Source organism: Schistocerca cancellata, chromosome 3 (assembly GCF_023864275.1).
Source record: "Schistocerca cancellata isolate TAMUIC-IGC-003103 chromosome 3, iqSchCanc2.1, whole genome shotgun sequence".
NCBI classification, from domain to species: Eukaryota; Metazoa; Arthropoda; class Insecta; order Orthoptera; family Acrididae; genus Schistocerca; species Schistocerca cancellata.
In genome coordinates, this window is record NC_064628.1 from 19294333 (window position 1) to 19322331 (window position 27999).

The 27999-nt window shown below is 44.3% G+C and overlaps 1 protein-coding gene across 1 annotated transcript in view; it reads right to left on the minus strand.

Moving 5' to 3' along the window:
• LOC126175447 (aminopeptidase N-like) overlaps positions 1-27999 on the minus strand; it is a 184268-nt gene that overhangs the window by 153604 nt on the left and 2665 nt on the right. Inside the window, exon 2 of the mRNA XM_049922250.1 lies at positions 10028-10174. Within this exon, the coding sequence (XP_049778207.1) occupies positions 10028-10174 (147 nt within the window). The remainder of the gene's footprint in view (positions 1-10027; positions 10175-27999) is intronic.

The following is a 27999-nucleotide window of genomic DNA, read 5'->3' on the forward strand; positions in this document are numbered from 1 at the left end:
TAATTGCATGCGGTGGAAAGTTGCTATTCCTTCACACGCGGACTTCCCACGCAGCGTCTCTCGTCACCCGGGTGGTCCGGTGACAGGCGGGCTCTGCTGACTTTGAAAGGGTAAGCCAACGGGTGTGAGAGAGTCGAGTGAATGCTTTCCAGACGCCGACATTGTCAAGAGGCACGCCCGCAAGGGCCTGAAGTAGCAGCTGGGCTAGAGGTTGCGTTACTTCGCAGAGACGTAACGAAAACACTTTCTGGCGGGCTACCAGCGAGGCGTGGGAATGACTTGTGTACCCAGGCAGTTGTGGCGGGCAAATTCCCGCGCTTTCTGCAAAATCGTAACTGTGATTGGCTTGCTCAGGGCATAGCTCCGTGATGTAGCAAAATCGGCGCAGAAATTGGCGCCAAGAATCTCCATTGGTGGAATGGTAGTGTTCCGGCAATGGAGTGGAATTATCCGCCGGTTTTCGGGTTGCTGATTGGAACGGTTAACCACGGCCACTGTTGTGGGGGCGGGAATGTTCTGTGTTCGGTTTTGTACGGGTGCTCTTGGGGGTAGTCGGCTCTCGTCTTTCGGTTGAGGACGTCGAAGCAACCAGCCATCGCCTCCGGTACGCCAGATCGTGTTCTGGCAGTTAAGAAGACAGTTTGGTAAGGTATGTCCACAGCACCGGAAGACAGGGATTTTCCTAGGTGATAATCAGAGCTCAGCAGAGCGCGCCTGTTCGTCTTATTCTAACTTTGTTCTGTCTTGGGTAGCAGCAATTAATGTTGGGTTGGCTATGTGTTTTCTCTAAGATTTGAGTTGCAAGGAATTGGCTGCACATACCACTTCGTCATAATCCTCACAATCTAGTTTAGGGACAACTTCACATTCACAGCGTTTGTTTGAGTATCCAATTTGAGGAAATTTGATGTATTGTAAATGTTTCATGTGTTTTTGTTTATTATTTTGTGTTTAGTCTTAATAAATCATATTGTTATTTTGGACAGAACCTTCATTCTGTTAATCGGTAGAGCAACCCTATCATTCCTCACTATGTTAATGAAACCTTCGTTTATTTAACTTATTTATCAAATTAAATTATTGCAGGTGCCAAACTCTCTTCTACTCCACTGGCAGGGTTGATTAGAGTCAGTTCGCGTATTTTTTAATCCGTGTGCAACAGCAAAAGTCGGAGTTTGAATAGGGGGGGCTTAGAGCATCATTTACATATGCAGATTCTAGAAGAATTTAGTGTTAAATACACTGCTTGCCCCGGCACCTCGCAGAAGTAGCGCACATGGGTTTTATAAACCTGTCAATGGCTGAAAGAGCGTTGTGCTGGCTGCAAGCTCCACTATACTGTATCAAAATGAAGCCACTGAAAGAAGGGGACATGGTGACAGGTTAGAATCGCGAGTTCGCCCGCCCTTGACAGCGGTGTTAGCCCGAAATACACTCCTGGAAATGGAAAAAAGAACACATTGACACCGGTGTGTCAGACCCACCATACTTGCTCCGGACACTGCGAGAGGGCTGTACAAGCAATGACCACAGGCACGGCACAGCGGACACACCAGGAACCGCGGTGTTGGCCGTCGAATGGCGCTAGCTGCGCAGCATTTGTGCACCGCCGCCGTCAGTGTCAGCCAGCTTGCCGTGGCATACGGAGCTCCATCGCAGTCTTTAACATTGGTAGCATGCCGCGACAGCGTGGACGTGAACCGTATGTGCAGTTGACGGACTTTGAGCGAGGGCGTATAGTGGGCATGCGGGAGGCCGGGTGGACGTACCGCCGAATTGCTCAACACGTGGGGCGTGAGGTCTCCACAGTACATCGATGTTGTCGCCAGTGGTCGGCGGAAGGTGCACGTGCCCGTCGACCTGGGACCGGACCGCAGCGACGCACGGATGCACGCCAAGACCGTAGGACCCTACGCAGTGCCGTAGGGGACCGCACCGCCACTTCCCAGCAAATTAGGGACACTGTTGCTCCTGGGGTATCGGCGAGGACCATTCGCAACCGTCTCCATGAAGCTGGGCTACGGTCCCGCACACCGTTAGGCCGTCTTCCGCTCACGCCCCTACATCGTGCAGCCCGCCTCCAGTGGTGTCGCGACAGGCGTGAATGGAGGGACGAATGGAGACGTGTCGTCTTCAGCGATGAGAGCCGCTTCTGCCTTGGTGCCAATGATGGTCGTATGCGTGTTTGGCGCCGTGCAGGTGAGCGCCACAATCAGGACTGTATATGACCGAGGCACACAGGGCCAACACCCGGCATCATGGTGTGGGGAGCGATCTCCTACACTGGCCGTACACCACTGGTGATCGTCGAGGGGACACTGAATAGTGCACGGTACATCCAAACCGTCATCGAACCCATCGTTCTACCATTCCTAGACCGGCAAGGGAACTTGCTGTTCCAACAGGACAATGCACGTCTGCATGTATCCCGTGCCACCCAACGTGCTCTAGTAGGTGTAAGTCAACTACCCTGGCCAGCAAGATCTCCGGATCTGTCCCCCATTGAGCATGTTTGGGACTGGATGAAGCGTCGTCTCACGCGGTCTACACGTCCAGCACGAACGCTGGTCCAACTGAGGCGCCAGGTGGATATGGCATGGCAAGCCGTTCCACAGGACTACATCCAGCATCTCTACGATCGTCTCCATGGGAGAATAGCAGCCTGCATTGCTGCGAAAGGTGGATATACACTGTACTAGTGCCGACATTGTGCATGCTCTGTTGCCTGTGTCTATGTGCCTGTGGTTCTGTCAGTGTGATCATGTGATGTATCTGACCCCAGGAATGTGTCAATAAAGTTTCCCCTTCCTGGGACAATGAATTCACGGTGTTCTTATTTCAATTTCCAGGAGTGTATTTAACCAATATGAGATATTTCTGATGCTCGCCACTAAAGTTGCCGGTTATCTTCCTTTGTTGTGTTCAATATCTCGTATTTACTCGCATTTAAAGAGAGCTGCTGTTCATTAGACCAAGGCGGTCATCCATGGACGACACTTTTCTGCAGACTACACAATCGCCAGCGAACATTCTGGTAGTGCTGCTGACGCTATATGATAAATCGTTTGTGCCGGCCGAGCGGTTCTAGGCGCTAAAGTGTGGAACCGCGCGACCGCTAAGGTCGCAGGTTCGAATCCTGCCTCGGGCATGGATGTGTGTGATGTCCTTAGGTTAGTTAGGTTTAAGTAGTTCTAAGTTCTAGGGGACTTATGACCACAGTAGTTGGGTCCCATAGTGCTCAGAGCCATCTCGACCATTTGATAAATCGTTTGTGTGACTCGAGGACTTCAGTGGGGCTTATTACGCTTCCTCGGCGTACACTTTCGTTTGCAGTGTACTGGGTCATATTTGTCCAATATCCATCACATGTCTGTGATGATACATTCTATGACTATATGCTAGTTATTCCTCGAACATATTGTACAGTGTCAGCGTCTTTCAGAAATATAGCAAGATAGAAACAGTTTTTGCGCCTGCACCTAAAGTTTTCCTGAAATCATGTACGAATAAAATACTTTAAGAAAATTATGTGGCATAGCGTCTTATGATCCGTCATCCTTCAAATTTGTGACTGTTTTTTCACCGTATGGATCACAAAGCCACTTTTTTATTATGGGCGATACCGCCGTCCTCGGAAGGCATCATCAGATCTTGTGATCCACGTACCGCTTGCAGTAGGATCAACACGCGGGCCACAACAATTGATTATGGATTTTGAAGAGAACCGAAATAGGTTATACAGTATACAGAAAGTGCTTTTATGATCCAGGCGGGTGTTTTTCACACAGATTATGTTTCCTCAGTCTCTTTTCTGACGAGGTAAGCTTTGATTGTGACCCCTTTTGGCGAGACAGGCCGTAGGTGGCACTAGTTTTTCGAATGGTAAGCTATTGCAGCTGATATTTTTTTCGCAGACTATGTCGTGTGACTGTAGCCTCCAGTCGGGTATGCCGTTCGCCGGGTGCAAGTCTTTCGATTTGACGCCACTTCGGCGACTTGCGCGTCGATGGGGATGAAATGATAATAATTAGCATTACACAACACCCAGTTCCTGAGCGGAGAATATCTCCAACCCAGCCGGGAATCGAACCCGGGCCCTTATGATTGACAATCTGTCGCGCTGACCGCTCAACCACCGGGGGCGAGCTTTGCAGACTATGAAAAGAGGTAATAAATGACTTTCGGATATGCGGATATGTACTAACAGTCATTGTTCCATTTGAGACCACTCTTCAACATCTTATGTCCCTGGACTGTAGTAGTGTTGGACTTACTCTGCACTACAGATGCTTTTTGTCTAGTGATAAATCAATTAAACAAAAGAGGGGCAGTATGGGAGCTACAGAGCACCAACAGTCCGTATATTCTGGTAATGAAATCGTACATTCAGAACTTACGATGAAGCCCTACCACAATGTCTTCGCTAAGGTATCGCTCACAAATAACAGCCTCTTGGAGAGCAATTTTCTTGCTGTACCACAGTTCGATAAACAGATTGTAACGCCGGAAATGCATATCCTCCTATTTCCATCTATTGCACTGCAAATTTTTTTCCTTATTTTGTCACCTGAAGATATGACATTTCTGTCTCTTTATATATTGTAATTGTTTTACTGTTTGTATATATATATTTATGCATTTATGTTGGTTTGTTTTGTGAATATTATTTGTATTTATACGCTGGGTCTGGCCTAGGGAAAACTACGCTATCGAACGAATACATCGATAGGTCGTGTGGAGAACCAAAGTGTTTAGGATCTTTGGTAGTGTTAACTCTGTCGCGTGGAGCGCGGGCAGAGAGAGAGTCTGGCTGGGGTAGTGCGGTGGAGCAGGTGTGTTGTGTGACGCTCCCGCGAGTTGCCGCGCTTTCGGGGTTGGGCAGCATGTAATTGCGCTCGACTTCCTATGATAGTTTCTGACATGGTGTCGCGGACGGGAAGCATTAGCTGGCGCACATCAAGAGCCCGTTTCGCCTGGTGACCGTGTCGAGAAGAAGGCGCGCCAACATCCATCTTCTGCAACAGCGACGGCCGACAATGAGTGACTGTCGCCACCTCCTCGATCGACGGCTTCAAACCTTCAATCAACCAACAAGGAAGACTGGAAGCACATAAAGTTTTAGAACTGTATGGCAGACCTCAGCTTTTCAAACTGTACCATTTTCGTAGCTATAATTACAGCAACTTAGCATGAACATTTGTTGCTCATTGTCCCAATTGCATTACCAAGCAGGGTCCTTAACTTTTCCGGAATGAACCCGAGTGTCGTTGAAATTCAAACGCCAGCATTAAAGTAATATTATAGCATTTCACTGCTTTAATTTCAAGGTTCAGTGAAAGTATTCATAGCTGGCTACAATATTTAGATTACACAAGCACAAATTATGAGTGCGAGTTTTGTTACCGTATTTTACTGAATTTCGATGTGCTTCAGAAAGAAAGCTCACTATTAACTTCAGTCACTAAATTAACTTTCGATTTTCCGGTTTTATTACTTCTTTTGCTAAATTAAGTCAGAGTGTAGCGAAATTTATTACTTCTGACAAACTTTCAGTTTTCACACTACACGTGTCAACCTTCAGTTGCCACGCTTCTAGTGCTAATTATATGTGTAATAACCTTTCTTTTTCAGTTACTATAGTAATTGTCCTTAGGACTGGCGACCGTAATGTACCCCAAATCTCAAATATCTAATTACCACTAGTTAATTTTTAACGTAACAGCTGCACATTTACTTTCTTTATTAACTTTACCCCTTTTCAAAATTAATTTCCACCAGTTTCATTTGCATTTTTACTTTCATTTGGATGTAACCCTTTCCTCCCTCTTTACCGACAAATTGACTTCGGTGACGATTGCTTTTCCCAAATTTCCATTAGATACACGCGGTTTAATTTTTCACTGTCATTAAGGTCGATAAGTGAGGGGGAGGTTACAAGATACAATATCACAATTAAGTCCACTCCCTAGAGAGAGTGCGGAGGGTAACCCAGATTGAAAGAAGCCTGCCACGGGTAACGAACACTACCACATAAAACAGGGGTCAGACGTTAGAGCTTACCACGTTACAAAATGTGGATATGCAACGTCGATACTTCACAGTACACATGCCGCGGTAGCACAGTCGTAACATCCGTAGTTGCGGCCCGCTTCCGAGGGCTAAACACAAGGCTTCTCCTAAAGTTATGGAAGGTAACATCATCATCATCATCATCATCATCATTTAAGACTGATTATGCCTTTCAGCGTTCAGTCTGGAGCATAGCCCCCCTTATACAGTTCCTCCATGATCCCCTATTCAGTGCTAACATTGGTGCCTCTTCTGATGTTAAACCTATTACTTCAAAATCATTCTTAACCGAATCCAGGTACCTTCTCCTCGGTCTGCCCTGACTCCTCCTACCCTCTACTGCTGAATCCATGAGTCTCTTGGGTAACCTTGCTTCTCCCATGCGTGTAACATGACCCCACCATCTAAGCCTGTTCGCCCTGACTGCTACATCTATAGAGTTCATTCCCAGTTTTTCTTTGATTTCCTCATTGTGGACACCCTCCTGCCATTGTTCCCATCTACTAGTACCTGCAATCATCCTAGCTACTTTCATATCCGTAACCTCAACCTTGTTGATAAGGTAACCTGAATCCACCTAGCTTTCGCTCCCATACAACAAAGTTGGTCGAAAGATTGAACGGTGCACAGATAACTTAGTCTTGGTACTGACTTCCTTCTTGCAGAAGAGAGTAGATCGTAGCTGAGCGCTCACTGCATTAGCTTTGCTACACCTCGCTTCCAGTTCTTTCACGATGTTGCCATCCTGTGAGAATATGCATCCTAAGTACTTGAAACCGTCCACCTGTTCTAACTTTGTTCCTCCTATTTGGCACTCAATCCGTCTATATTTCTTTCCCACTGACATTACTTTCGTTTTGGAGATGCTAATCTTCATACCATAGTCCTTACATTTCTGATCTAGCTCTGAAATATTACTTTGCAAACTTTCAATCGAATCTGCCATCACAACTAAGTCATCTGCATATGCAAGACTGCTTATTTTGTGTTCACATATCTTAATCTCACCCAGCCAGTCTATTGTTTTCAACATATGATCCATAAATAATATGAACAACAGTGGAGACAGGTTGCAGCCTTGTCTTACCCCTGAAACAACTCTGAACCATGAACTCAATTTACCGTCAACTCTAACTGCTGCCTGACTATCCATGTAAAGACCTTTAATTGCCTGCAAAAGTTTGCCTCCTATTCCATAATCTTGTAGAACAGACAATAACTTCCTCCTAGGAACCCGGTCATATGCCTTTTCTAGATCTATAAAGCATAGATACAATTCCCTGTTCCACTCATAACACTTCTCCATTATTTGCCGTAAGCTAAAGATCTGGTCCTGACAACCTCTAAGAGGCCTAAACCCACACTGATTTTCATCCAATTGGTCCTCAACTAATACTCGTACTTTCCTTTCAACAATACCTGAGAAGATTTTACCCACAACGCTGCTTAAAGAGATACCTCTGTAGTTGTTACAATCTTTTCTGTTTCCATGTTTAAAGATTGGTGTGATTACTGCTTTTGTCCAGTCTGATGGAACCTGTCCCGACTCCCATGCCATTTCAATTATCCTGTGTAGCCATTTAAGACCTGTGGCGTATGAGTGGCCAAGTAAGTGGTCCCGACAGTCGGGATACCAGTTACTTTGGAATAAGGCTGGGCATCTCGGACATATTCTGAGTCGTGGTCACCTTTGTGCTCATACGGCAAAGACTACCAAATCCACCGGTTAGTCCCTCAGCCATTAGGGGTAAAACCCAATGGGACTCGGGGCAAGTAAGGCTAGCAACCTGCTTCCCTGGTACTTTAAATATGACGCTGGCAACAATCAGAGCAAAATGGAAGGTAACAGTTGTAACAAAATTGCAGTAACTGTCGCATGACGACTATCGAGATACAGACTCGTTCAGAATCTGTGTGGGCTGGAGAGTGGCTCTCCGGGCTGTCTCCAGACTCGGATGCCGCACCTCGGTGTGTGTCGGCAGTTAACAAATAGATTCGCGTAGCTAGCGTGACAGGGGGTGGAAACGAAGCGTTGGTGCAGCATCGCCCCGGCGGAGAAATGGTCTCTTTGTCCCTGTGCATGCGACACGTTTTCATCACCAATGCTCCGGCGATGGTCGCTTAAATTTGAAATAATGACCAGGGAATTTTGCTGGACTTCGCCGTCTTAGGGGTTGTTGTTGTTGTTGTTGTTGTGGTCTTCAGTCCTGAGACTGGTTTGATGCAGCTCTCCATGCTACTCTATCCTGTGCAAGCTTCTTCATCTCCCAGTACCTACTGCAACCTACATCCTTCTGAATCTGCTTAGTGTATTCATCTCTTGGTCTCCCCCTACGATTTGTACCCTCCACGCTGCCCTCCAATACTAAATTGGTGATCCGTTGATGCCTCAGAACATGTCCTACCAACCGATCCCTTCTTCTGGTCAAGTTGTGCCACAAACTTCTCTTCTCCCCAATCCTATTCAATACTTCCTCATTAGTTATGTGATCTACCCACCTAATCTTCAGCATTCTTCTGTAGCACCACATTTCGAAAGCTTCTATTCTCTTCTTGTCCAAACTATTTACCGTCCATGTTTCACTTCCATACATGGCTACACTCCATACAAATACTTTCAGAAATGACTTCCTGACACTTAAATCTATACTCGATGTTAACAAATTTCTCTTCTTCAGAAACGCTTTCCTTGCCATTGCCAGTCTACATTTTATATCCTCTCTACTTCGACCATCATCAGTTATTTTGCTACCCAAATAGCAAAACTCCTTTACTACTTTAAGTGTTTCATTTCCTAATCTAATACCCTCAACATCACCCCACTTAATTCGACTAGATTCCATTATCCTCGTTTTGCTGTTGTTGATGTTCATCTTATATCCTCCTTTCAAGACACTGTCCATTCCGTTCAACTGCTCTTCCAGGTCCTTTGCTGTCTCTGACAGAATTACAATGTCATCGGCAAACCTCAAGGTTTTTATTTCTTCTCCATGGATTTTAATACCTACTCCGAATTTTTCTTTTGTTTCCTTTACTGCTTGCTCAATATACAGATTGAATAACATCGGGGAGAGGCTACAACCGTGTCTCACTCCCTTCCCAACCACTGCTTCCCTTTCATGTCCCTCGACTCTTATAACTGCCATCTGGTTTCTGTACAAATTGTAAATAGCCTTTTGCTCCCTGTATTTTACCCCTGCCACCTTTAGAATTTGAAAGAGAGTATTTGAGTCAACATTGTCAAAAGCTTTCTCTAAGTCTACAAATGCTAGAAACGTAGGTTTGCCTTTCCTTAATGTTTCTTCTAAGATAAGTCGTAAGGTCAGTATTGCCTCACGTGTTCCAGTATTTCTACGGAATCCAAACTGATCTTCCCCGAGGTCGGCTTCTACTAGTTTTTCCATTCGTCTGTAAAGAATTCGTGTTAGTATTTTGCAGCTGTGGCTTATTAAACTGATTGTTCGGTAATTTTCACATCTGTCAACACCTGCTTTCTTTGGGATTGGAATTATTATATTCCTCTTAAAGTCTGAGAGTATTTCGCCTGTCTCATACATCTTGCTCACCAGATGGAGTTTCCTATATTAATTAAAAAGGGAATATCGAAGTTACCCCGCCCCTACAATCGGTTGTGCTCTGTCTAGACAAATTGGTGGTGCCTGTTTTTTTGAGAAAATTTACTCAGTAGAATCAAAAGGGAGATTAAGTTTGGCAACTTGTTAGTTAATCAACTGAACGGTCTGAGTTTAGTATCAAATTATACAAAATTTAATCAGGACTCCTAATCTGTGACTGAAATCAATGAATTGGTTATACTTCTCTCTCTTCCTTTGTGCAAGGAACTGTCGTGGATAGTGGCTGTGGTCCCGCCAAGTGCAGCATCTGCGCCTACACGGGTCACTGAGTTAAGTTACGCTATGTGGCAGCAATGCAGCCAGAGAGCCAGCTGGTGACTCACCCCTCGTCGCCGAGGTGGACCGTGAGGTCGACCCTCTGTCGGAGCGGCCAGCTCTCCCCCGGCAGGCGGTCGTACTGTCCGCGGACCGTCGCCAGCAGCAGCAGCAGCAGGGCCGCCACGCACCTCGCACCTGCCATCACGCACCACCTGGACGCGGCACACAGAAATAAATGTCTCATCAACACGTACCCAGGCCGTGTGTTTCACCATTCTCATGCCCAAACAACTAAATTACAAATACCTAAGAAACTTGTGACAAAACAGCTCAAAAGGAGTAAAGACATAAGCACACTGGACAAAAATTATTCGCCACGATACACCACGCAAGTACAGTGAAACACCGCATCTGTTCTTGGTAATGGCCTCAAGTCTGCGAGGAATTTAGTCCACAAGATTCTTCATGTGTGTCATGAGCAGATGAAGGCACTCATTGCTGACTGATGATTAGATCCTGTAGGGCTCTCAAACTGTGGTGATGATTGCCACGTTTCCTTTGCTATTCCAAATAGACCCAGGTGTCCAACCCACGGCCCAAAGCAAATATATATATATATATATATATATATATATATATATATATATATATATATATATATATATATCCTGCTCTTTTAGAATAACGAACCACAAATTAATAAATTCTAAACTATTTAAATTTGTTAATAATATGACTCCGTCAGCCATTTCTTTCCTCGAATTGTGTTTATTTTACTTTTTATGGAATTAAAGAATTTTAATTTCAAAAAGTAATATACCTACCATTTTCTCAGAGATTTCTACAAAATTTTCTCTCTTTAATCTACCTGCGTACAGTAAACTTCTTTCATGAAGTCTTTTGAATATACTGAGTAGGAGAATTCTGATAAATTTTAATTGTATTTCTGTAAGTATAATATAAAACTCGTGCAAAATTCAAAGCACTTTCCCCCATATCTCATCTTACACTTGAGTTTATAGAAATAGGTGTACAAAATATGTGAGTGCAGGCTTTCTCGGCGAATTTCATATATGAAGTGTTCACGGGTTGTCATCCGAGTAGCGTCGTCGTCTCGTAGCAACGTATCGATGGAATGCGTCTTCATCATCTCTTCGCCTGAAGATGATGGAGACGCATTCCATCGAAACGTTTCTACGAGACGACGACGCTACTCGGATGACAACCCGTGAACACTTCATATAACTGTACAAAATATCGTAATTCTAGGCTTCATAGATTCTGAGAAAAATGTACATAACCTGTAAACTTTCAGAAACATAATTTCAGGAAATGCAATTTAAAGTTCACCCTAACGTTTGTTGTATGTCACCTTTTCAGAAGTCCTCAGATTTGTATTTATGGTCCTCCTTCCCTTCAAGATTTCTCATTTCTTGCTTGTTTTCTGCCTCCTTTCCTTTACTAGATCTTCAACTGACTTTTCAGCTGCAGAGACACGCTGTAAATCTATTTTTTTCTCAATATATTTCGAGGGCAATTTCTTATCTTAAAGCCAGTTCTCTGTAATACCTTCATCCTCCCTACGTTCCCATAATTAAATGCAATAACTGCATCATAAGCTGCAATTCTGACAGCTATAGCAGATAAAAATGTGGTTTTAGGGCATCGTTTCCATATGAGCTAATTTAGAGACTCGTTTGGTTTCTGGGTTTTGCCATGAACACGCTTTTTTTTTTAAAAGTTCAGAATCGGCCAGAAACTTGTAAGTGTGCTTAACAACATCCAGGATACAATTTGGAAGCCTCTCCTTGTGAATTTAGGGGTTGTTATCCCTCTGAATGTGTAGAGACTTACACCTGTTGTTTTGTCACAGTGGATGAATGGGGTGTTCATCTTTTGATAACGTGTGGAAATACGTAGCCCATACCGCATTTTTCATGTCGCGTTCATTGGATAGGCTCTGTCTGACAGACTTACCATTATACACTTGAAGAGTGTCTAAAATTTTCTTTCTGAGTCTGTAGTGTCCACCAATGCCCTGTCCATCTTCCAAATTTTTGCCCTTCATATCACCGACAAGGCTGCTTATTCCCATCTTTATGATCTACAAAAACAGAGTGTATATATCATAGCCTTCTAGAAGCATCCGTGCACATTTGCTTGAAAGTAATCCACGGTCTCGTTGTTCACAGAACTTATTGACCATAAGCTCTACTAATAGGTGCCAAAACATCCCAAAGGTGTTCTATAGGATTCAGGTCACGACTCCGTGCAGGCCAGTCCATAACAGGGATGTGTAACCACTCCGCCACAGGCCGTGCATTATGAACAGCTGGTCAATCATATTGAAAGATTCAATCGCCATCACCGAATTGCTCTTCAACAGTGGGAAGCAAAAAGGTGTTTTAAACATCAATGTAGGCCTGTGCTGTGACAGTGTCACGCAAAACAACAAGAGGTGCAAGCCCTCCCTCCCCCCCATTGTAAGTAGGCTGATTATGTTTTCTTATTGGCAACGTTACATAGCGCTCTGTATGAAAATCACTGGCTGTGCTGTGTGCAGTCTGTGGCTAGTTTGCATTGTTGTCTGCCATTGTAGTGTTTGGCAGCGGCAGCTGGACGTGAACAGCGCGCAGCATTGCGCAGTTGGAGGTGAGCCGCCAGCAGTGGTGGATGTGGAAAATGAGATGGCGGATTTTTGAGTACAGAATGGATTTTATGAACTGCTATGTATATTATGTTTTTTCAACACTATTAAGGTAAATACATTGTTTGTTCTCTATCAAAATCTTTCATTTGCTAACTATGCCTATCAGTAGTTAGTGCCTTCTGTAGTTTGAATCTTTTATTTAGCTGGCAGTAGTGGCGCTCGCTGTATTGCAGTAGTTCGAGTAATGAAGATTTTTGTGAGGTAAGTGATTTGTGAAAGGTATAGATTAATGTTAGTCAGGGCCATTCTTTAGTAGAGATTTTTGAAAGTCAGATTGCGTTGCGCTAAAAATATTGTGTGTCAGTTTAAGCACAGTCTTGTACAATTCTTCAAAAAGGGGACGTTTCATATGTCAACCCTTAGCCGAGGATACCTCACTGGAATCTTCTGATTTTTTCTTGTAGTTTGTGTAATTAGTGTAGCTTTTGTTTATTGCTAGCGCGTAATTATAGAGAGAATTTCCTTTGTAGTTGCAGTCTTTCATTGTTGTACAGTAAAACAGTTGCGACATGCATGTAGATATGCACCAAGTATTTAAGTAGACATTATTTCCATTTCTATGTTAATGTGTTTTCTTATTTTGCTCTTCAAATTGTGCTTTTCTGTGTTGTCGTGTGAAATATTGTGACAATAATCGCGTGTGAAAAACGTAACACTAGGCTTCAAAGTAAACTGAGAAATAATAGTGACGACGAGCGTAGCTTATCAGCACCACTGTGTAATGAATTAACAGACATTAGAGGTGGTAATTTGGTAACTGTGTATAGGGAAATGGAGCGGGCGGCAAATAATGGTATAGACAGTGAAACAGGTAGTGAACAAGGAAGCATTATCGATCGATCGGTCGGCAACAGCTCCCCTCAGGAATCCGAAATGACAGAACACAATATTGCAAATACTGTAGATTTAGGTTTTGGGTCCTCACCATTTTCTCAAATGAGTCAAGACACATTTTCTGCTTGTCAAAATGTGAATGTTACCGGTGAAAATGCACTGCCAAAAAGCATAGAGAAACAGATTCCAGACACTAATACATTATTATTGCAATTAATGCAACAAATGGAACAAAATCAGAGACAAATGGGACAAAATCTTCACAAGTTAGACACAATGGAACAAAATCAGAGACAAACACAGCAAAAACTTCAAAAGTCAGACAACAATGCAAACTAGCCACAGACTGCACACAGCACAGCCAGTGATTTTCATACAGAGCGCTATGTAACGTTGCCAATAAGAAAACATAATCAGCCTACTTACACCATGAAAAACACGACCACACCATAACACCACCGCCTCCGAATTTTACTGTTGGCACTACACACTCTGGCAGACGACATTCACCGGGCACTCGCCATACCTACACACTGCCATCGGATCGCCACATTGTGTTCCGTGATTCGTCACTCCACACAACATTTTTCCACTGTTCAATCGTCCAATGTTTACGCTCCTTACACCAAGCGAGGCGTCGTTTGGCATTTTACCGGCGTGATGTGTGGCTTATGAGCAGCCGCTCGACCACGAAATCCACGTTTTCTTACCTCCCGCCTAACTGTCATAGTACTAGCATTGGATCCTGATGCAGTTTGGAATTTCTGTGTTATGGTCTGGATAGATGTCTGCCTCTGCAACTGTCGGCGGTCCCTGCCAGTCAACAGACGAGGTCGGCCTGTACGCTTTTGTGCTGTGCGTGCCCCTTAACGTTTCCACTTCACTATCAAAACGGGAACAGTGGACCAAGGGATATTAGGAGTATGGAAATCTCGCGTACAGACGTGTGACACAAGTGACTTCCAATCACCTGACCACGATCGAACTCCGTGAGCTCCGCGGGTCGCCCCATTCTGCTGTCTCACGATGTCTGAAAACGGATCTTTTTGGGTGTGGCCGGATACTTTTGATCAAATAGTGTTGTAACGCCAGAAATGCATATCCTCCTATTTCCATTTATTGAACTATAAATTTGTTTTCCCTATTTTTGTTACCTGAATATATAACATATCTGTGTCTTCATATATTGTAATTGTTTTACTATTTGTATATATATATATTTATGCATTTATGTCGATGTATAATTGGTTTGTTTCGTAAATATTATTTGTATTTTTACGCTGGGTCTTGCCTAGGGAACGTATCGAACGATTACATCGATAGGTCGTTTGAAGAACGAAAGTGTAGGATCTTTGGTAGTGTTAACTCTGCCGCGTGGAGCGCGGGCAGGGCAGAGAGTCTGGCTGGAGTAGCGAGTGGAGCAGGGGTGTTGTGTGACGCTCCCGCGAGTTGCCGCGCTTTCGGGGTTTGGCAGCATGTAATTGCGCTCGACTTGCGATGATAGGTTCTGACATGGTGTCGCGGACGGGAAGCATTAGCTGGCGCACATCAAGAGCCCGTTTCGCCTGGTGACCGTGTCGAGAAGAAGGCGCGCCAACATCCAGCTTCTGCAACAGCGACGGCCGACAATGAGTGACTGTCGCCACCTCCTCGATCGACGGCTTCAAACCTTCAATCAACCAACAAGGAAGACTGGAAGCACGTAAAGTTTTACAACTGTATGGCAGACCTCAGCTTTTCAAACTGTACCATTTTCGTAACTATAATTACAGCAACTTAGCATGAATATTTGTTGCTCATTGTCCCAATTGCATTACCAAGCAGGGTCCCTTCCTTTTCTGGAATGAACCCGAGTGTCGTTGAAATTCAAACGCCAGCATTAAAATAGTAATATAGCATTTCACTGCCTTAATTTCAAAGTTCAGTTAAAGTATTCATAGCTGGCTACAATATTTAGATTACACAAGCACGAATTAAGAATGCCAGTTTTGTTACCGTATTTCAGCTTACCTGTGACTGCAGCTCAGCTTGGTACGTACTAAATTTTACTATTGTTAATTGTTCAGAATCATTTAATTCAAGTTCAAAGTTAAATCTCTTATTTCTAAATTGCGTAGATTCAAGTAGCTTTTGAAATGATTGTTGACGTAGTCCAAGACTAACCGTATTTTACTGAATTTCGATGTGCTTCAGAAAGAAAGCTCACTATTAACTTCAGTCACTAAATTAACTTTCGATTTTCCTGTTTTATTAATTCTTTTGCTAAATTAAGTCAGAGTGTAGCGAAATTTATTACTTCTGACAAACTTTCAGTTTTCACACTGCACGTGTCAACCTTCAGTTGCCACGCTTCTAGTGGTAATTATATGTGTAGTAACCTTTTTTTTCAGCTACTATAGTAATTGTCCTTAGGACTGGCGACTGTAATTTTCCCCAAATCTCAAATATCTAATTACCGCTAGTTAATTGTTAACGTGACGGCCGCACATTTACTTTCTTTATTAACTTTACCCCTTTTCCAAAATTAATTTCCACCAGTTTCATTTGCATTTTTCCTTTCATTTAGATGTAACCCTTTCCTCCCTCTTTAGCGACAGGTTAACTTCGGTGACGATTGCTTTTCCAAAACTCCCATTAGGTACACGCGGTTTCATTTTTCACTGTCATTAAGGTCGGTAAGTTAGGGGGAGGTTACAGTGTACGTCTATGGTATCAAAAATTGAGGCCGGCAATGACTGCTGTCGAACAGCGTCCGACTGTTACTGTGCCTCCGGCGCGTTATTGTTCAAATCTGTCCTTGGCGCGGCGTCGGACGTGACGTATGGAGAGAGAGAGAGAGAGAGAGAGAGAGAGAGAGAGAGAGTCTGCTCTTTGTCAGGAGAAGATACTGGCCTCACTGCCGCAGCGTGAGGGGGAAGGTCGTGGCCACGTGACCCTGCTACTGATTGGCCAGTGGGTGTTGCATAAGGCATCGTTAGAGACTCGCTGACCTGACGTCGCCTTCCTGGCCACATCCAGAACATTTTCCGGCTGTCCATCATGCATTATTATTACTTAAGAGCCACCAATGTTGGTGTATGTCGGCACGTGTTTAGATAGCTCCATCTTAAACTGGCTGATTCTGTTAAGGGACAATTATGTTGTGAACTTATGCCGTTTTGCGACTACTTAGTCCAGCACTTTCCCACTTGCTTATAAGGCAGCAACGGCGTCAGGGAGCACTTCAAAGGGAAGCTAAGCGGATATAAGGCTTCCTTCATCCCTTGTTGACCAGTCTGGCGTGCCAATTGAAGACAGAAATACGAAAGCCAAGGTGTTAAATTTCACGTTCAAGAAATCGTTCACATAGGAGAATCGTGCAAACATATCATGCAAACGTACCATCATTAGACCATCAGACAAACCACCGTACGGACGACATAGTAGTAAGAATCCCAGGCGTAGAGAAGCAGCTGAAAGGTTTGAAAGCAAATAAATCACCAGGTCCGTATGAAATCTCAGTTCGGTTTTGCAAAGAATACTCAACGGCGTTGGCACCTTACCTAGCCTGTATTTATCGTGAATCTCCAGCCTAGCGCAAAGTGACTGGAAAAAAAGGTCTAGTGACTCCAATATATAAAAAGGGTAAAAGAACAGACCCACAAAATTACAGACCAATATCCCTAACTTCGGATTGCTGCAGAATCCTTGAACATAGTATCAGTTCGAATATACTTTCTTGAGACTGAGAAGATTACGTCAAAGAATCACCATGGTTTTAAAAACCATCGCTCCTGCGAAACGCAGCTTTCCTTTTTCTCACATGATATACTGTGAACTATGAATTAAGGGCAATAGGCAGATTCCATATTTCTAGATTTCAGGGAAGCATTTGAAACATTGCCTCGTTGCAGTCTGTTAATGAAGGTACGAGCATGTTGTTCTCGACGGCGAGTGCTCATCAGATACAAGCGTATCGTCAGGAATGCCACAGGGAAATGGTTTGGCGGACAAGTTGAGCAGCAATCTGCTGTTTGCAGTTGCTGCTGTGGTGTGCATTCCGGGGGGAGTCATTCCGGAAGTGGAAAGGGTGCTTCCGGATGCCATGAAGAGTACAGGTTGCAGCCAACTGCAGGTGGTGGCTCATGTCGGTACCAATGACGTGAGTCGCTTTGGATCGGAGCAGATTCTGTCTGGTTTCGGGCGGCTAGCGGAAATGGTAAAGACTGCCAGTCTTGCTTCCGAGATTTATGGCGGAGCTCACCATCTGCAGCTTCGTCGATAGAACCGACTGTAGTCCTTTGGTGCAGAGCCGAGTGGAGGGTCTGAATCAGAGGCTCAGGCGGTTCTGTGACCGTGTAGGCTGCAGATTCCTTGACTTTCGCCATCGGGTGGTGGGTTTCCGGGTTCCGTTTAATAGGTCAGGAGTCCACTACACACAGGAGGCGGCTTCACGGGTAGCAGGGGCTGTGTGGAAGGGACTGGGCGGTTTTTTAGGTTAGAGAGTCTTAGGGAACCACAGAAGGGGCGTCCGTCAGAAAGTGGGCAGGTAAAACACAGTAAGGTAGTTGTAGACACGATTGGTATTGTAGTTGTAAATTGTCGTAGCTGTGTTGGGAAAGAACCAGAGCTTCAAGCCCTAATAGAAAGCACTGGATCTCAAATAGTTGTAGGTACAAAGAACTGGCTAAAGCCGGAAATAACTTCAGCCGAATTTTTTTCAAACGATATAACAGTGATCAGAAATGATAGATTAAATACAGTTGGTGGTGGAGTATTTATTGCTGTCAGAGGTAGTTTGCCTTGTAGCGAAATTGAAGTAGATAGTTCATGTGAAATAGTGTGGGTAGAGGTTATACCTGACAATCGGACTAAACTATTAATTGGGTCGTTTTACCGACCCCCCGACTCAGAAGACATAGTTGCTGAACAGTTCAAAGAAAACTTGAGTCTCATTTCAAATAACTACCCCGCTCATACAAATATAGTCGGTGGTGACTTCAATCTACCCTCGATATGCTGGAAAAAATATACGTTTAAAGCCGGCGGCAGGCATAAAACATCATCCGAAATTGTACTGAATGCTTTCTCAGAAAATTATTTTGAACAATTAGTTCATGAGCCCACTCGAAGCGTAAATAGTTGCGAAAGCATACTCGACCTTTTAGCAGCAATAATCCTGGACAAATAGTGAGTGTTGTGACGAATACAGGGATTAGCGACCACAAGGCAGTTGCTGCTAGGCTGAATACCGTAACACCTACAACCATCAAAAAGAAACGCAAAGTATATCTATTTAAAAAAGCTGATAAAAATGCTCTTAACGCCTTTCTAAGAGACAGTCTTCACTCCTTCCGATCTGATCATGTAAGTGTAGAAAAGTTGTGGAATGTTTTCAAAGAGATAGTATTAACAGCAATTGAGAGATATATATACCACATAAATTAATAAGTGATGGTACTGATCCCCATGGTACAAAAAACGGGTCAGATCGTTGTTGTAGAAGCAACGAAAAAAGCATGCCAAATTTAAAACAACGCAAAATCCCCAAGATTGGCATAGTTTTACAGAAGTTAGAAATATGGCGCGTACTTCAATGCCAGATGCTTTTAATAATTTCCACAACGAAATTGTGTCTCGAAATCTGTCAGAAAACCCAAAGAGATTCTGGTCATACATAAAGAACACCAGAGGCAAGACACAATCAATACCTTCACTGCGCGATAACAACGGTGGAGTCACTGATGACAGTGCCACTAAAGCAGAGTTATTAAACACGGTTTTCCGAAACTCCTTCACCAAAGAAGACGAAGTAAATATTCCTGAACTCCAATAAAGAACAACTGCCAAGATAAGAAACATAGAATTAGATATCCTCGGTGTAACAAAGCAGCTTAAATCGCTTAATAAAGGCAAGGCCTCCGATCCAGATTTTATACCAGCAGGCTCCTCTCAGAGTATGCTGATAAAATAGCTCCATATTTAGCAATTACATACATCCACGTTGTATACGTACCTAAAGACTGGAAAATTGCTCGAGTCACACCAATACCCAAAAAGGGAAGTAGGAGTAATCCGCCGAATTACAGGCCTATATCACTAACGTCGATTTGCAGTAGGGTTTTAGAACATATACTGTATCCGAACATTATGAGGTACCTCGAAGAAAACGATTTATTGACATATAGTCAGCACGGATTCAGAAAATATCGTTCTTGTCAAACACAAGTAGCTCTTTATACTCATGAAGTAATAACTGCTATCGACAGGGGATGTCAAATTGATTCCATATTTTTAGATTTCCAGAAGACTTTCGACACCGTTCCTCACAAGTGTCTTCTAACCAAACTGCGTGCCTACGGAGTATCGCCTCAGTTGTGCGACTGGATTCGTGATTTCCTGTCAGAAAGGTCACAGTTCGTAGTAATAGACGGAGAGTCATCGAGTAAAACAGAAGTAATATCCGGCGGTCCCCGAGGAAGTGTTATAGGCCCTCTATTGTTCCTGATCTATATTAACGACATAGGAGACAATTTGAGTAGCCGTCTTAGAGTGTTTGCAGATGATGCTGTCATTTACCGTCTCGTAAATTCATCACATGATAAATACGACTTGCAAAATGATTTAGATAAGATATCTGTATGGTGCGAAAAGTGGCAATTGACCCTGAATGAAGAAAAGTGTGAAGTTATTCACATGAGTACTAAAAGAAATCAGCTAAATTTCGATTACGCGTTAAGTCACACAAATCTGGGGGCTGTAAATTCAACTAAATACTTAGGGATTACAGTTACAAATAACCTAAATTGGAACGATCACATAGATAATATTGTGGGTAGAGTAAACCAAAGACTGCGATTCATTGGCAGAACACTTAGAAGGTGCAACAGGTCTACCAAAGAGACTGTTTGGTCTACCAAAGAGACTGCTTACACTACGCTTGTCCGCCGTATTCTGGAGTACTGCTGTACAGTGTGGGATGCGCATCAGGTGGGACTGACGGATGACATCGAAAAAGTACAAAGAAAGGCAGCTCGTTTTGTATTATCGCGAAATAGGGGAGATAGTGTCACAGACATGATACGTGAATTGGTGTGGCAATCATTAAAACAAAGGAGTTTTTCGTTGCGACGGGATCTTCTGATGAAATTTCAATCACCAGTTTTCTCCTACGATTGCGAAAACATTCTGTTGGCACCCACCTACATAGGGAGGAATGATCATCACGACAAAATAAGAGAAATCAGGGCTCGCACGGAAAAATTTAAGTGCTCGTTTTTCCCGCGTGCCGTTCGAGAGTGGAACGGTAGAGAAGCAGCATGAAGGTGGTTCATTGAACCCTCTGCCAGGCACTTTATTGTGAGTAGTAGAGTGATCACGTAGTAGAGTAGGTGTGCAGTAAGCTGTTGAAGTTGAATAACTGTAGGAGGGTTCAAGACGACTTAGATGAAATTTCTAGTTGCTGTGATGAACAGCAGCCAGCTTTAACTATAGAAAAATGTAAGTTAATGCGAATGGGTAGAAAGAACAAGCATGTAGTTTTACTAGTGTCCCGCTTGGCACAGTCAACTCGTTTAAATATCTGACTGTAACATTGCAACGCGATATGAAATGTAACGAGCATGTGAAAACTATGGTACGGAAAGCAAATGGTCGACTTTGGTTTATTGGGAGAATTTTGGGAAAGAGTGGTTCACCTGTAAAGGAGAGGACACTGATGCCACCTGTACTTGAGTACTATTCGAGTGTCTGAGATACATACCAGGCTGACTGAAGAAAGACATCGAAGCAATTCAGAAGCAGGTTGCTGGATTTTTATTAGTAGGTTCGAACAACACGTAAGTGTTACGGAGATGCTTCGAGACCTCAGATGGGAAGGCGACATTCTTTTCAAGGAACTCTATTGAGAAAATTTAGAGAACCGTCATTTGAAGCTGACTGCCGAGCGATTCTACTGCCGCCAACATACAATGCGTTCGTCCTCTGTTAGAATATTGCTGCGCGGTATGGGATCCTTACCAGGTGGGATTGACGGAGGACATCGAAAGGGTGCAAAAAAGGACAGCTCGTTTTGTATTATCACGTAATAGGGGAGAGAGTGTGGCAGATATGATACGCGAGTTGGGATGGAAGTCATTAAAGCAAAGACGTTTTTCGTCTTCTGATGAAATTTCAGTCACCAACTTTCTCTTTAGAATGCGAAAATATTTTGTTGAGCCCAACCTACATAGGCAGGAATGATCATCAAAATAACATAAGAGAAATCAGAGCTCGAACAGAAAGGTTTAGGTGTTCCTTTTTCCCGCGCGCTGTTCGGGAGTGGAATGGTAGAGAGATAGTGTGATTGTGGTTCGATGAACCCTCTGCCAAGCGCTTAAATGTGAATTGCAGAGTAATCATGTAGATGTAGATGTAGATGTAAGGACCACGAAGATAAGATATGAGAAATTAGGGCTCATACGTAGGCGTGCAGACAGTCGTCTTTCCCTCGCTGTGTTTATGAGTGGAACAGGAAAGAAAATGACTAGTAGTGGTGGAGGGTACGTTTCGCCACGCACTGCACGGTGGCTTGCGGAGTCCGTTTTTAGATGTACACTCCTGGAAATGGAAAAAAGAACACACTGACGCCGGTGTGTCAGACCCACCATACTTGCTCCGGACACTGCGAGAGGGCTGTACAAGCAATGATCACACGCACGGCACAGCGGACACACCAGGAACCGCGGTGTTGGCCGTCGAATGGCGCTAGCTGCGCAGCATTTGTGCACCGCCGCCGTCAGTGTCAGCCAGTTTGCCGTGGCATATGGAGCTCCATCGCAGTCTTTAACACTGGTAGCATGCCGCGACAGCGTGGACGTGAACCGTATGTGCAGTTGACGGACTTTGAGCGAGGGCGTATAGTGGGTATGCGGGAGGCCGGGTGGACGTACCGCCGAATTGCTCAACACGTGGGGCGTGAGGTCTCCACAGTACATCGATGTTGTCGCCAGTGGTCGGCGGAAGGTGCACGTGCCCGTCGACCTGGGACCGGACCGCAGCGACGCACTGATGCACGCCAAGACCGTAGGATCCTACGCAGTGCCGTAGGGGACCGCACCGCCACTTCCCAGCAAATTAGGGACACTGTTGCTCCTGGGGTATCGGCGAGGACCATTCGCAACCGTCTCCATGAAGCTGGGCTACGGTCCCGCACACCGTTAGGCCGTCTTCCGCTCACGCCCCAACATCGTGCAGCCCGCCTCCAGTGGTGTCGCGACGGGCGTGAATGGAGGGACGAATGGAGACGTGTCGTCTTCAGCGATGAGAGTCGCTTCTGCCTTGGTGCCAATGATGGTCGTACGCGTGTTTGGCGCCGTGCAGGTGAGCGCCACAATCAGGACTGCATACGACCGAGGCACACAGGGCCAACAGCCGGCATCATGGTGTGGGGAGCGATCTCCTACACTGGCCGAACACCACTGGTGATCGTCGAGGGGACACTGAATAGTGCACGGTACATCCAAACCGTCATCGAACCCATCGTTCTACCATTCCTAGACCGGCAAGGGAACTTGCTGTTCCAACAGGACAATGCACGTCCGCATGTATCCCGTGCCACCCAACGTGCTCTAGAAGGTGTAAGTCAACTACCCTGGCCAGCAAGATCTCCGGATCTGTCCCCCATTGAGCATGTTTGGGACTGGATGAAGCGTCGTCTCACGCGGTCTGCACGTCCAGCACGAACGCTGGTCCAACTGAGGCGCCAGGTGGAAATGGCATGGCAAGCCGTTCCACAGGACTACATCCAGCATCTCTACGATCGTCTCCATGGGAGAATAGCAGCCTGCATTGCTGCGAAAGGTGGATATACACTGTACTAGTGCCGACATTGTGCACGCTCTGTTGCCTGTGTCTATGTGCCTGTGGTTCTGTCAGTGTGATCATGTGATGTATCTGACCTCAGGAATGTGTCAATAAAGTTTCCCCTTCCTGGGACAATGAATTCACGATGTTCTTATTTCAATTTCCAGGAGTGTAGGTGAAGACGAACAGAGAACTTAATCCGAGCCCCACACGATCGACGATGACCGCTGCTGTGTGTCCATTGTCATGTTTGAACTTGAAGCCGCTAGCATATCTGGACAGTTCGTCATGACAGACGGCGTCGCTTTTCATTTTGACATATACGACTACTGGCGATAGAAAGGTGGATGCCTACTATGTCTGAGGTGAACTTCGTCACATTCCATTTAAAAGCCCTGTGTCGTGCACAGACAGACTGAGAACTGAACCTCATCCTGAATTTTCGATATAGTTGAACAGTGGCGCGTCCATCAACGGTCGTAGAACCAAGCGGCGGCGATCATGTGCACAGACTACGCACGCTGGCGAACTCCGCGGACGGGATGCAAACAAGACGTCCTCGCCACTACGTAAACGAAGACATACTGGCCGCTACGCCAACAGGACTTCGTTTCAGAGCACATACCTTAAGGGTATGTACGAGGCAGTCAAAAGAGTTTCTTTCCTCGATCTCTAGGAAGGTGTATAATAATGGGAAATTATCAGTTATGCATCATCAGATTTTGAGTTGACCGCGATTTATTAACTTCAGTAGTGATTTTCTCAAAAGCGGTGGCAGATGTTGAGCCAAAATATCTTAATTATTACATTTTATGTTGTACGCAAGTGACGTGCCAAATATGAGCCTTACTGTTTGGACACATCTGTGACGGCCCACTTGTTAGTATTACTGATCTGCTCTCTTCAGTTCCTTAAAATAATAGCGAAAGTTGCCAAGAGCATACAAAAATGAAATGCTAGGCCACTTACGTCCAATAAGTTAGTCTCAGCCACTACACCAAAACACATAAATTCTCAGTCTGTACCAAACATGGCTCAAGCCCACAAATGACTTACACTTCCTGTCTACGACATACTTAGAAGGAACAGACACGACAGGCACGAAGTCGTTGCCGTACTTCTGAAAGAAAATATTCCTAACAATATTCTTGAACTCAACTGAAACAAGAGAAACATATAAGACACAGCAATATAAAACGAAGCTCAAAATCCGACCTGAATATACTGGCTATCTGCTGGTCCTATCTACTACAGCAATTTGGCCATCCACTGCTCGTTGTGGTGGATTTTAACGCCCATCACACGTCAGTGAGATGCGAGAATGATAACGGCTATGGTGCGTTATTAAAGACCATTCTATAAGACGAAAACCTTGTCCTACTGAATGACTCATCCCCCATAAAGATAACCCCGCCGTTACTGAGGAGATCAGCAATAGACCTCAGCTCCCCATCACCGCACGTGGCACAGTTAACCAGCAGGGAAGTAAAAGTAGATCCTCTGGGTTCCCTTTCAAATGCTAATTATTCTGACTTCTCTTGGTACAGAGGAAGAACCACGTTGATCTACGCCTCTCAGAGATGGAAAACCGGGAAAGATGACTGCAATAAAAATGTTTTAAAAGTAAGCCCTCCACAGTAACAGACTTCGGAAGAAACTAATACAGTGCACTACTAACGCCGCCGTAAAGGAAAGTCCTTAGAAGATGCCGTTTTATACCACAAACAGAGCTATTCCTGTGTGGTGGATTACCGAATGTTAGCTATAAACGAAGAAAGCAATGAGCAAATGTAAGAGACATAGTACCAAGTAAAATCCTATAAGCCCACAAAAAATACAAGCGGTAACCAAGAATTTTTTTGAAATAAGAAGAGGACAAATTGGAAAATCGTGTCCAACTCTACAACTGAGGACAGTACAATGTCAACACTGGGGAAGAAGCTGAATAGCTTCAATGAATCCTCTACACCTCGCCATTTCCATCCGTTGCCTACCAGGAGTATTATGGAACATACGTTACAAACGCAGACAACACCTTCGTCCGTCACACAATATCCCAATATAGAGGACCAAATCCCGATGAAGTCACCCTCTTCTACAGCCATTCGCAATGGTCGAGTTGCAGAGAACTTTCTCGTCTGAGAAAAATACTGTCCCCGACCCAGGCCACTACAATATGCTATCATTTTTGCCATACGAAGGACAACAGCACCTCCTCCGTATTTGTAAATAAAATGTGGTCTGAATTCTGCAATATTGAACCCGTGAAGCTAGGCAGAATGATTCCTGTGTTCAAACCAGAAAATAATCCTGATATTCTAGTTCGGTGGCGTCGTGCCGACTAATAACATTACTACGTTGTCCCTACACAGTGTAGGAAAGAATGGTCAAACAGCGGTTATAGTGACTGTCGATTACATATTCCCCAGTGATCAGGTATGTTTTCACAAAGGGAAAGATACTCTAGATGTTCTCCTACGTCTGGTTAGTGACATACATTTCTGTTTCAGCCGAAATGCGTATCTACTAGCTGTGTTTCCGAACCTAAGCAGCACCTACGGTAAGTAGTATTCATATTGATAGCTACAAAACCCATTTACGAAACACCTGTTCTCTCTGATCGGTTCCTACTAGTCTTACGTGAAGGACGTACAAGAGGACCACGAACTACGTATTCTGTTTAATATCTACGTCATTGACCTACAGAGGATGTTCCCAGAGAAGGCGAAAGTTTTATAATACACTGACGATTTACGTATTTATGTGGAAAGTACGTATCTAGAAGATTGTAAAATCACAACTGAAAACTGCAATGTTCGCGCTCCAACAGTGGGTCTCAAGAAACGGATCGGCTATATCCACAGTTAAATCGAACGCAGTTTTCAAGGCACAGATCGAAACTGTCAGTAGTAATAGCGCTAGGCCCGCACCACTTCGCTTTGGAGATTTTATTCAAATACCTGCGACTCTTCAAAGACCGTAAGCTAGCCCTGAAAGCGCATATAAAATACGAGTATATGGCTAAGAAATGCGATTTACCTGTCAACATACAGCTATGACAGGACTGGACAGGACTTGAACGTCGGCACAGCACCAACACTTAAATGCTCATAATCGATTGTTACAATGACTTTGTTATAGTGTCCGTTTCTTCTCAGTTCACTGTCCATCAGACATGCATGACGATATAACATTTGTCTCCGTGTGCGGGAATCACGAATTGTGCTATCATTAGGGTTGTGACTGCGTGACATACGGGAGTCTGGGTCGCTCCTGGAAAAGTGTTCAATGACCAGTGTAGTGAAGGCGACCGCTCGTGATAAGTAGGGTATCTTGGTCGGAGTCCCAGCCCGAGACAAATTTTCATGTGTCTCAAACAACTAACGGCAACGTATATTCGCTAGCTGCGAATTGTTTCGTAAATTTTACCATACGACGGTACGTCCAATAACTGATTATATGTGTTGCTCCTACTGGTCTATATCTGACGGTTACCTCACAAGAATTAATAAATGCCACAGCAAAGCGCTGGCTGGTTGGTTGGGAGCAATGCGCTGCACCCCTATCAACGCACTCTCGGCTGGAGAGCTCTAGCTGCCGAACCATATACGCCGGCGGTACCTCTGCCCCAAATTTTTTTCTTAAAAAAAAAATCGAATCGAACAGTCTAAAATCTATCGCCTCAAACCTAACTATACAGCGCTTAACTGGGCGCTTGTAGATCCTTAGAATTCTTCCTCCCCTAGCTCAAGAGTATTTAGATATTCAGGAGATTCCAAGGAAGACAATTACAGCACCTAGACTAAATAGTTATAGCGTCCCACTTGCGTTGAATTTTTCTCACGGAAAGGTAATAATTGGCATTACCTTTGACCATGAGCCTCCCATTAATAATAAAACATTGGCAAAGTTTTTAAGACAATGCTTTCTACAAGAACTTGTAGGCTTGGTCACACGTTGGCTACCTGTGTGACGGTTTTGTTAGCAAAACAGGCTTCTCAACGCCATGTGCAGATTCACCGTTGCCCCAAATATACGCTTCTAACAATGAGGTGCACGAAAGTGTTCTGTAACACTTGATTATGTAGTACTGGTCTATCTGTAACTATGTTTTCACTGTACTACGTGTGTGCGTGCAAACAAACAAATATTATGAGTATGAAAGTATGGGCTGCTTGTATGGTGCAAGCTGAAGGTCAATAAATTCAATTAAAAAATATAGTGAGCGTTCTGCAGCCTCTAGCTTTGCTTTATTATAGCATGACACGTATTCGTGCTAACCCAGGTGTATACGGGCGTATACTCGAATACTATTTGCGTCCCCATCTAACAAACTGTATCATCACTAAGAGACATACAGAAATTTATATTTGTGACTGTCGGAGACTGCGTATGTAAAGGTTGTATTTACAACATAAATATTTCTGTTAGAATCATATTTCAAGTTAACCAACAGAACTGTGCACATATTCCTTTGAAATGATAATGGAGGCGTGGTTCAAATGCAAACCGTTTATTTCTCTAATCTTTACTGAATGAAGGCAGAGGTTACTTTTGAAGGAGACCATAATCTGATCAACAGGGATGACAGACTTAGAATGCCCAGACGACTGAGCAAAGATCCTGCACGAAGTTCACGAACGGACATTTGCAGGCCATTCTGGTATCCCT